The sequence below is a fragment of the Poecilia formosa genome, unplaced genomic scaffold (genome assembly GCF_000485575.1).
Source record: "Poecilia formosa unplaced genomic scaffold, Poecilia_formosa-5.1.2 Scaffold271, whole genome shotgun sequence".
In the NCBI taxonomy this organism is placed as follows: domain Eukaryota; kingdom Metazoa; phylum Chordata; class Actinopteri; order Cyprinodontiformes; family Poeciliidae; genus Poecilia; species Poecilia formosa.
Window position 1 is genome coordinate 316,893 of NW_006800210.1, and position 12,065 is coordinate 328,957.

The 12,065-nt window shown below is 37.6% G+C and overlaps 1 protein-coding gene across 2 annotated transcripts in view; it reads left to right on the forward strand.

Annotated features, from left to right (window-relative positions):
- Window positions 1-12,065, forward strand: part of LOC103151101 (uncharacterized) — a 60,016-nt gene that overhangs the window by 4,351 nt on the left and 43,600 nt on the right. Inside the window, exon 2 of one of the 2 annotated variants that reach the window (XM_016681150.1) lies at window positions 1,679-1,899. In XM_016681150.1, the coding sequence (XP_016536636.1) occupies window positions 1,679-1,899 (221 nt within the window). The remainder of the gene's footprint in view (window positions 1-1,678; window positions 1,900-12,065) is intronic. The other variant, XM_007570953.2, reaches the window with a different exon arrangement.

A 12,065-nucleotide genomic window follows, 5' to 3' on the forward strand; every position in this document is an offset into this window, starting at 1 on the left:
CCTCCTGAGCATTTATGCAGGGCCAGTGGAGAGTGGAGAGTCAAATAACAATTCTGTATTACTTTATGAAGTATCAACACTCATATCTGTATTAACTTTTCGTCAGCGAGCTTTGAATAAATAACTATTTCTCCAACACCTAAAATAAGCTCTTCTGTCAATGTAATGAATGTGTTGGTGGACTAGAGGCAAAATTGAGCCGGAAAATTCAGACAACAGCAGGCAATCATGTCAGCAACAGATAGCACAGAGACAGGCAGCAGAGCGCAACACTGATAGCAGGGTTGATGAAAAAAGAGTGGGGGTCAGGGTGGGATAATGGAGAAATAGAAGAGCGTAGCTGGGAGCAGGTTATCAAGAATGAAATGATTTTGAGGGAAGTCTGTAGCTGCTTGTCAAATTGTTGGAAATTAGGTTTAAGTAGAGGGGGAGGACTGAAGTGGTCATTTTAAAAAGGAAGTAGAGGATCAGTGGGAAAGGAGGAGGGTGAAAATAGTGGATGGTTATTGTAGCTGGAGGGAAAGACATAACAGTGGATCGGAGAGCTAAACACAAACTCCACTACATGATCAAGTTTAAGCTATTTAAAAAATAACTTGCACTGTATTTGCCTGGATTATTGAAAAGAAGGAAACTAAACGAATCAGACATTTTCTGAAAACAGTGTTGCTGCTGATAAAGCCGCTTCTCACTCCAAATCACCCACTTTTTTTTGCTTTGATGAAACTATGTGAGAGTTTAAAAAAATTTAAAAAAAATAAAAAAATGTCAGTGTGCCATGACAGACCCACCTAGAAAGGTGTTTGCTGAAGTTAGGATCAGGAACATCAAGCTGGGTTGACATCTATGCTCTTGGGATGATCTCCATTATTGAAATTAAAATATTTTTTTTTTAGAAATCATTTATTTCAGTACATTTTGATATTTTATTTGTTACTAGAGTTAAATCATTAGTTTTCACACTACAAAATTAATGTCATGTTCATTGAGGTTGTTTGTGGTTTATTGACTCATGCACAATATTTCCTCTTCAACCATTGATTGTTAGTGTTGCTTTTATTTTGGGAGTCAGAAGCAGGCATGTTTTGAAGTAATGGACCTAAAGCTCAGTTTGAGAGACAACTGCAAATCAAACAGCAAATAGACTAACAAATACATCATAGGTTTATGAAATTATTGTTTTTTTTATGGTTTTGTAAGATGGAACTTTGAAAGCACAAGGTGCTAATTTTGCTAATTTTAATTTTGGGTACGTCTCACTGAACTTAACAAATTCTCCAATGTATTGTTTGAAAGAGGACTATTGTATCATTGTGGTAAAGCTGCCTAAAACAGAATAACTTTTACAGTACAAAGTACAATCCAGCTTCAGTCTTTGCAACCAGTCAAGGATCAAAAAATATGAGTAGTATTCTCAGTTGTGGAAACAAATGAAAGGAGACATAAAGAATCTGGATTGTTGTCATTTAAAACATTGCTTATGGAGATTTACATTGATGTGGTGGGATGAGTGTACGCAGCAGTTTCTAAGATACTCCAATTCTGGAAAACTTTTGTTAGACTCTTCACTTTCAGTATGTGTTTGTTCCAGTATCAATGATGTTTCTTACTAGCATTTATGTGTGTGTACCCATGTGTGCGTGTGTTTACATGCTCATGCCTCCATGTGTGTGTGTAGGCGTGCGTGCTTATCCACCTGTATGTGTGTGTACTTTCCTCGGCCCAGCTCGCGAGCTAACAGGTGCAGAGAAGGCTCCAGCGAGCGTCGCGGAGGAAACGGACATTGATGCCGAAGACGTGGTCCAGGTGCCGACGGCCGAGGACCTGAACCTCAACAGAGGAGTGACAGATCTCGATGCCACTGCCAAGACACCTGACTTAACCCAGTCAGAAAATAAGGTAAATCACACCTGCAGATGTTCAATTGGGGATAATGTGCCTCAGGGCAGATGCAGTTGCCACAAAATCACACAGTGTGTTTACATAGGGAGTCAGTTTTTTGATAAAAAGAAACTTAAAGTTGTAAAAGTTGTTTAAAAAAAAAGAGATAATTTTCTATAATTTTATTATACAGATATTTTATGCATGTCCAGATTACAAGTAGATGTTGTTAAAGTTTTTTTCAAATGCCACACATGATACTGAAAATGGCATAGTTTCAGAAGTTGAAACCTTGACAAAAAACAGTATTTTTTGCCAAGGTTTCACCCTTTTATCTGCTGTTATGATATAAAGTTGAGGAAATTGAAAGAAGACTTATTCTTGTGGGCAAAAAGCTCAAGCTCTGCCTCCTCTGGCCATGAAGGTCTGGATTTTTGGCAGATGGACTCTGGCACATTTTCTAAGGGAACAACTGAACTCTGTTCCTTAAACTAACAAATTAATTTTCCTTCAATTGTGTCACAATCTAAACAGAAATAAACACGCTTTTCAAAAGCATAAGGCTTTTCGCAAGGAAATGGTGTTACCAAAAAAATGCAAAATTATTTACTGAATGCTAAGTTATTTGCTTATCATACTAGGATCTAAGGAGAACTGGTTTTACAATTGATATATCAGATTAGATACATTGTACAAAAGCCCTAAGCACAACCATATTTTTAGGCAATGCCCGAAAGCCAAGAAAATATCCACCACAAATAAACTCAGCAAGTTCTGCAATAAAAACAGTTTAAAAAGTCCAGCCAGAAACCTGTTAATGTCTACACAAAGTATTGGCTTGAGAGACAACATGCTATGGGATGTTTAACCAAATATTAGTGCGGGTGTATGTCACAGCTGCAGGCATCCGTTTTAATGAGGCTTTCCAGCCTTGCATCACCAAATGCAATGCAAAGCTTAGGATGCAGTGGCGCAAAGCATCACTGCACTTGAGGGCATTGAAGGCATGTTTTCTAGAGTGATGAATCATGTCTCACTGCCTGACAATTCTTGATTTAGCTGTTGGCAGGATAACAGGATTTCATGACAGCATTTTGTCAAGTTAAAAGTTTGGTGCAGAGGGGATGCAGCTCAGGATTCTGGCTAAGTCCTGCAATTGCAGAAAGAGCAAACTTGTAAATGTGCTGTTCTTAACTCCATGGAAACAATCAGGGGATGGACACTCCTTGTTACATTATGAACGCACATGAGAGAAAGGTCCATAAAGATACAAATGACTGATTTTTGGTGTAGAAAAACCTGACTTACCTGGACAGAGTACTGAATTCAGCTTGATAGAACATGTTTGGAATAAATTAGAATGGAAAATGTGAGCCAAGCTGTTTCGTTCATTCTTGCAAATCTACTTTTACAAGAAATAATCAACATTGGGAGATGCCTTCCCAGAAGAACTGAAGCATTAACATTTGGATATAACCCGAGCTCATACGTTAACAAAAATGAAAGAATGCTTATGACAATATTGCACATTTCTGAAAACCCAGGAGAAAACAACATTTACTCCAACAGGAGAAACCCATAAGTGAATTTCAAAGAAGACACAGCCCATTACTTCTCAGCAGCACAGCAACCCACTTTAAGTATTTTGGATGAGCAGTTTTTATGAAATGGGAAAGAAACTTAATCTGCAGATTCCTACGCTGATTGGTGATAAGACGATACATGCCTGTAATAAACCACAGTTTAATCCAGTTAAAGCCATGTCTGTGTATGCGTGTGGCACGTCTGCAGAAATAGCTCTCGCTTTTCAGCGGCTATCTGCAGCGTGTTGGCATCTAAGCCAAGAAAAGTAATCCAGTGTGTGTGTTTGTATTTGTGTGGCCGCGTGGTGTAAGAGATTTGATACAGCTCCGTCAGACTGTCTGCTCTCAGACCTTTGGGAGCTCTTCACAGGCTTCTATTTAAAACTAGGAAAATGTGTTGTGCACTGTCAGGTGGTTTATAAACACAACTGTGTGGTTTCAGTTGGCAAAGCAGCATAGTAACTTTTGTTTACTTGGTTTGTTTACTACTGTAGTTCAGCAGTAGGGATTTGTGTTTTTGATCAAGGTGGGAGTGGGAGGACAGCAATGCGTGATGAATATATTATGCTACTCTATGCCTTGAGAATTTTGCACCAGTTCACTATAAGAGGACTGTCTGTGCTTCATTTGTTTTCCTGACTTTAGCTGGAAAAAAATAAATTTGGGAAATTGGTGTTTGTGTCATTGCAGGTTTTTTTTTTAATCCTAAAATATTTATTTTAAATATAAATCATCAAAATATATTGACAAAAATACAAATATGCAAATAAGAAAAGTGATTTTGCAGGCTGAGCATGTTAATTTCATGACCTAATTGATCTGTGTGCAGATGATCACCTTTCAGCTATACAAGATAGCCAGAGCTAAAATGAAATAGTTTAAATGAAAGCCAAAGCTCATACCTAAGCCCAGTTGAGAATCACTGTGACTGAGTTTAAGGTCATTTGCAAAGAAGTGGCAAAACTGTCAGCCTCCAGATGTGCTGAGCTGGTTGGACTTGCCCCATATTTGCTGCTGTAATTGCAGTGAAAGCTTTTTCTGCAAAGCATTGACAGATATCGGTAACTGACTTTGTGATATTTATTGTTCTCCTTGTGTTTTTATGTTTCTGCTGTACAGTACTTTGGCTGGCCATGTCTTGTTCTTAAAGGGCTATGTAAATACAGTATGGTAATGTATTGATTCAGGGGAGCTGTTAAGTTTTAAGTCGGGTTATTTTTATTCCACTTCATGCTATGCACTAGGTATGGCAAGTAGTACATTAATATTCTCTGTGGAATATTAATGAATAACAGAAGAAAATGTAAATAAAAGTTTCAGGTGATATGAATACTTTTATGTACTACTGTACATGTTTTTTTTCTAAATGGAAGGGTTTCGGAAGAAAAAATCAGAACCTAATTTGAATCCCAACTCACTCTCAACACGAATCTCTTCAGCTGTTTATCAACCTCTGATAATAACTCTACTGTAATGAGACTTTTGTCCTTATAGCTCTTGATTAAAAGCAACGTGCCGTGAAATCTCTAAAATGAGCCCTCTGCACTGACCTGCACTCTCAGGTCACCACTGGAGTCACGTGTCTGTATGTGATGCTTTGTCTTGCGCCTGTACATGCACCATATGTAGGGTTTCAGATTTATTTTCTTTAATACATTGTCACCTTGACCGATTAAATAGAAATAAGCCAGGGCAAGTGGAGAAATGTATTTGTGAATAAGACGTGGGTGCTTGCACGTATGCTGTGCCTTTGCATTAGCAGCCATTTGTATGCGTTTTCAGCTGTGAGGAGAGGGATTCGATTCACTGCAGGGGCTCTGTGGAAGCTCATGAAAGGGAAAGCAGCCTGCGAGTGTTAAAGTTCATTCTCTTCCTGTCAGCTCCCATTAGACTGACAAATCCCTCAGCGGCCCACGTTCAAACAGTCCCAGGGGACTTGGAGAGCGCACATCAGTCCTACCTTTCACGTCCTGTCCATAGATTGAGTCAAGGTGTTTTTTTTATTTTTTCCCGATGTGATCACCTTTGGGATCAGGAACAGTATGACTTCAAGACAAATTGGAAAGCCAAAAGTCAAAGATTAGAGATAGTTTACACATTACACCTTTTTATTCTGCCAAGAGACACATGCTTATTGATTACTTTAATAAGTGAGCACTGTGCAGACACAAAAAAAACCCCACCACATTACACAAAATGTTAACCTAATTTTGAAGCAGAAACAATTTTGTAATCCCTGACATGTTACCAACAAAATAAAACAACATAATCGTTTCTGGTCAAATCCCACATTGCCACTAGTCTCTATAACTGTGCCCTATCTCTCCACCTTACAATTTAAATGACTGTCCACATTTTGGGGGGATTAAGGTAAGGGTCAAGTAGGTCAAATACCTGCGACCCCCACCTTTAACTCCTTCAGAGTAGCTGGGAGCAATTAGCATACACCTGGTGGAGCTGCGCATCTGTTGAGCTCATTATACGAGCTACTTCTCAGTGCAACACTTTAACAAAACATTGTTAAAGGGTTAATAGATGTGCAATGATTTTATGAAGGCCTACTGTTGGGAAGAGCAGGACTTTTTGACAGAGGCCCAATTTCAAGGCATTAGATTGGGAAGTCAAATTTCTTGTAAGTCACATTTGACATAACTGAAGGTAACATTGTTGTTTGTACTATACAATGATTTTACGGGGCTGGAAAACACATAAAACTGCCCCTTTAAATTGAAAATCACTCACAATTGATACACATTTGGTTTATCAAGAGAGTGTCCTGCTTTTAAGGTGAATACTGTTACTTCTGCCATGATGTCTCACAAATAAGGACCAAGTGGTCACTCAGGATCTTGGGATACCTTTAGGGAATAGCAATGTACCTTGAATGAAAGTGGCTGTTTGCCTTCAGTGTGACTGAGAAAACAGAAGGCAAGTGTTCTTGCATTTAAAGTGAGACTGTACAACAAAAGCCTTTGCAAGGTTTTGCCTCTGGCCCATTTTAAGCTTCTGTCAGGCAGGTGTAAGCTCTCTGATCTACGAGTGTAGTGCTACAGGCTGGCAGCCCCCGACTCACAGCACCCTTTCCTCGTCTTTTCCTCCCATCCCATCATTAGTGTGCCTTGATGGATTTAGACCTACCATCAGCAAGATTAATGAACAAGCGTTCCCCTGCAAAAGCTCGTAAACCTCTGTCAGCGTTTGATTTGACCGGTTTTAATACTTGTTGGAAAGTCAGAGGTTTTAGGTGATAGTACAGATTAATATAGCGACTTTAAATTAATGCAGTCATCTTGGTGCTGTGGTGAACATTGCTGAAAAATGCAACTTTGCTTTGGCTTTGGCATCTTTTTAAATACACAGAGGCCAGGTACTACGGCCTGGGGGCACACCCAGGTTACGCTGTAAAGATCATGCTTCAGGGCAGGTTTGGAAACGTATCAAAGTCCCTGTAAATGGCTGGAGGAGTTGACTGAGGAGATAGAGATGTGAAATTCTCAGGTTGCATGGATTGAAGAGGCACTTGAGATATGAGTTAAAAAAAAAAGCATTTCCCTTGTTTATTTACAAATATACAAATATAAAATCTCAATCCCAGACATCCATCATTTTAACAGTGGTGTCCAAGCCATTTGATGGACAGAAGTGTTTACTGATAAAGTCTCCCTCAGATGCTCTGCCCTTTTATTTCGGAGCAAAAGCTGCATTTACTCCTCATTCCTAAACTCAGAAAGATGTGTGTCCTCCCCACCCCCTTCAGTCTTGTCAGACAAAGACTTATCTTTTCAATACTCAAGCAGCTAATAAAAAAAGCAGCCCCTCAGCTCCTAAGACTACAAACTCAGTGGGGTTTTATGAAACTGTCTTTTGAGCCTTTTTTATTGCTGGCACCATCACCCTAGGAAGTTTGTTCTGATACCCTTTTAATTTGTAGACTTTATTTCTAGGTGTGTGTATGTGGATGCATGTGCATGTTTGTGTTTGCAGACTTGTAAAGGTGTTGTAAAACCAAAGCCTGCCCACTCCCAAGGACTCACAAGGTCAGGTGACAAATACTCATCTGTTGTACAAAGTTCTGCATTCCTCATCCTTGAAGGGTTTGTAGTCCATGAACACTTTATACAGACACCTAGAAATTTGCTCATATGCCTGTTTCATTTCATCCCAGTAAGGCTGACCTGTCTTAGCCTTTCCCTTTGTGGATGTTCTTATGTTAACACTTAACAAAAGTGAAAGAATGTTATCTTGTGGATTTTGAAGTGAAGACCATTAAGATACATAGAGTTTTTTTTTTTTTTTTCTCCTTAACACTTTTTACTTCTGATTTGTAGCCAAAAGAGCAAACCGTCACAGTGTGTATTGGTTATCATTCAAGTATAGAGACACTTCTGTTTATCACAAACACTAATATGCTCACTGAGATTTTAAATTTCATCCAGCCTGATCTGAATTGTTATTAAGGCCATATTTTCTTTATAATTGGCCTTTTTTGTGCCATAGATTTTAGAACAATATTTTTATTCAAATGTACTAAATTGCATCCTTGATGTTTTTTCACTATTTTTTAGACAGCTTAAATTTACCCAGTATTCCTCACAGCACCTTATGCAAATTATAATTCAAATGTAAGTGCCATTTAAATACTAGTGAGGTGTCTATTAGGCAGAAAGATGTTTCCTGTGCAGCTTCAACGTTTGAGACTCTGCATTTTCAGAAAATGACCACCTGATGCTGGTCTCTTCAGATTGAAAATGGAAATGAAATGAAAAACCCTTTTCTGAAAAGTACCACTGCCCTCTGAGCTGCTTTTTTTTTCATCAGCAGGAGATCATTCATGGCGGTCACCTGGAGAGAGGAAAATTAGGCTTTGACAAACCAGCAAACCTAAAAGGAGAATTGAAATATTTGTATTTAGATTCAGCTGTAAAGCCTCTCTGAAATCCTATTCTGACTATATGTAAAATGAACTGAAGCCTGTGCTTTCTGATGGACCACTCCCTCAAGTTGTCTTTTATAGTTCTAGTCAAATACAATTTACAAATCACTGTCAAGTCACTAAAATGAGTGTCTGCAAACATTAGACATGCATCTCCAAACACATTCAGTTTTAGATGTTGCCATATGTGGAATTTATTGAATGTGGTGTTGTTAGGATCCAAGGTAACACTTTCATCACAGAGATTATGGCGCCATCACAAACCGCAGTGGTAGAAAGAACCCTGACAATGTTATTTGAACTTGAGGCACAACTTAAAGACACAACAAAACATATTTAAAATTCAAATTTGTGGGGAATTGTAAGTAAAGAGAAGGAAAGCAAGCAACTCCATGCATTTCACAATATCAGCTAGAATGTTGAACCTAAACTCCAAATTTGATTGAACAATTTATCTATTTAGGTTCTGAGGTAAGACACGATTTTTCTTTCAGATATTTTAGTTTTTCAGGTGTTCATATTATAATGCACGCTAACAATGATTTAAAGGACGTTTGGAAGAGAAACAGGCCCACAGAATCTCACACCCTTCACCACAGCCAACACCTGCATTATTGGTCTGACTCCAGATTTGGGAAAAATGTGATATTTTCCAGTAACTATTTACTGACTTATGAAAACCAACATACATCTACCTTTATTAGACTTATTGGCTTGACTTTAATAAAGTATGGTATTTAACATCACAGATGTAATATGACTCTTTAATACACTAAAAAACAGTATGCAGTACTTTAAATAAAGAACTCCATATACAAACAAAGAAGAAAAAAGTTGAAGTGGAAACACAATGAGGGGATCAACGTTAAATCAACCCTCAATAGGGAACATTTTTAATGTTTTATTTGTATTTCTATTCTATGTTTTATTTTATTATTTAGCTGCATCAAAAAATAGTGGCTCTGAATTTTAATGTAGTCTTAAACCCACAAGAAATCTAGTTTACAATGTTTGCTTGTCTTGCTGTTTTTGGAAAAAAAAAAGAGAGAGAGAGAGAGAAATCTGGAACACTTATTTATTCTTGGAAACAAGAAATCTTAGAAAAGGTGTTAAATACACGTTTTAACTCAAGAACGATCTTCGGTTTTGTGTTCCAATTCATTAACTTTAATGTTTAATGGTTTGTTATAAAGTTACTGAAGGCAATATAGAATGAAACGGCATGCTGTTTCTTAAGAGCCCTTGATAAAGTTGTAAATCTCTACCCAAGGCTGTCGTCAGTGAGAAAACCCAGAACCTGACAAGTTTCTCTTCTAGCCTGTGTGTTTGTGAGTGTGCGTGGGAAGAAGCAGGCTGTTTGACAGTCAGGGAGCAGCTAGTGTAATCGCGGCTGTGGGAGGAGGAATAACGACTTCCTTTAGGCCTCATCATCAATCTTTATTTACCTTTCCTTCTCACCCCTTTCTTACATAAACAATCTAATAAAATGAATAAAGATTCCTGTGACCTGGAAATAGTGAGTCTCGGTATATGTACTGCATTTCTGGGAATTGTATGCTAATAGCAGAATGGGAGACGTATTATGAGGAATGTTGGTGGTGTTCAGACTTTATTTAAATTCAATTCTCAGTTTGAAATTTGACTTGCATCTCTTCCCTGATTAGCTTTTACCTGGTAAACAACATTAGGAAATGCTCCAGAGGAGTTTCATCGTTGGTTCTCATTTCAAACAGCAAATATAAAACACAGAGGGAGAAGCTGTTCTGTGTACACAACTTCTCACTTCCTGCTTTTGGGTGTGCATCACTGCTTGTCTTCAGTTTTTTTCCTTGTTAAGTATTTATTTTTTTCCTCCCATGATCAAAGGAAATGTCTAAATCATTGCTTCTAATAAACATTTTTTTTTATGCACCACAAGCTTGATGCAGTTTCTGGAATAATTGGTACTTTAGGAGTTATGGCAGTTGGCTCAAGAAAGTTTGATAATTACATGTAAGCCAACATATTTCAACTAGGGTTAATCGGTTTGGGGAAAAAATGCTACTATGTTGGATATTTTCTTTATTATATTAGAATCCAGATTCACAATGATTGGTTATAAAATAACTTAGTAGTTTGTTCGGAGAAGAAGACAATTTGACTGGTTAAATGTAGTAGACATCTGAATTGTGAATGAAACCAGAAGTGTATTGTTACACTTGGAGTTCCCCGTTCATTTACTATTGTTTACATTGTGATTGTTTGCTAACAAGAATGGAAACAACTGGAATCCAATTTAATTTCCTCTAAGTTCATACCAGTTCTGTTTGATTTGGGACAACTTTTTGAGAGCTTAAGGCTGCACTGTTTTTTTTTTTGTTTTTGTTTTTGTTTTTTTGTTGTTATTTTCTTTTTCACTTAAATATTGTTTGAACAACATAAAAACATAGTAATGCTAAATGTTAGAAATCTTTTCAGGGGGACCCCAAACCACTTTACACTGCATTCAGTCAATTACCCATTCGCACACACATTTACATACTGAATACTAAAGGTAAATATATGTGGAGTAAAAATAAGTTGTTAGTGGGATTATGATAGTTTGCTTTATTATTTTTTTATTTTTTTGCAGCCTTTACTGCATTGTAAAAATTGGACCTGGGATTGTTTTGTCTGAGTTTCCCAAGACCTCAGATGATCCATTGTGTTAAGTCCAAGTTTGAACTTTCTCCTCTGGCCTGGATGATGAATTTTGGCTTTAGTAATTGCATCTCTTTCATAAAGCATATGGAAACAGTTGTCAAACTGGCTTGCTCTTTTACAGGTAGATGGCTACATTTCTAGTTCATTTTGTTGCTTCTATAAAACCAACAGAATGTTCTGATGTTGCCTTTATAGAAGCATAGTAAAGTGGAGGAGTGTGAAGGTGTTTATTTTCCATCTGTTTTGTATCATCCTGTACTACTTTCACTGACACTGCGTTTATGTCTGTGTTTATTCCTCTTACTACTTAGAATGGCATGTGTTTCTGTGCCCATAACGCTTAAAAGTCAAACATGTCATAACTTAGTTCTGTTATTGAGTGCTGACTCATGTGACTCACATTTCCACTTACTAAATCTTAGTTTATCTTATACCACTGTCAGCTTCGACATCACAGCTGTAATCCTGTTTAACATCCTTTATTTCACACTCAAGATGTGGCTCAGGAATCTCATGGTAACTCAGAGGAAAGAAAAAGGGTTTTAAAGACTTAATTTAACACAAACGTTTTATTTGATCCAAGGACAGATCTACAGCCGTCATTCGCACATACACACTGATCTGTAAGAATATTTAAATCTCTGACAGGGGATTTTGACAACATAATCCAGCTACACTGCTGCGTTCTTTTGGGGAAACCTCAAGATCTGATGTAACGAATAAGTTCACAAGAACTCAATTGAAAGAGATTTGCAAAGACTTAGAAGAAACTTTTTTTTAAGTTTTAAAAGTCAAATGAAAAAAACAAATCTAATTATTATAACTACTTGTATGGAAAAAGGTGATTGCCGTGAACTACAGTGTTTCGCCCATCCAGCTCCTATGTAATGAAATGATTCTATCGGTCTAGTGCAAACCTGCCCAGCCTGGTTATTTGAGAATGTTATGCTAGATTGGCCATTCTAGCCTTGCTCTACAAATGCATA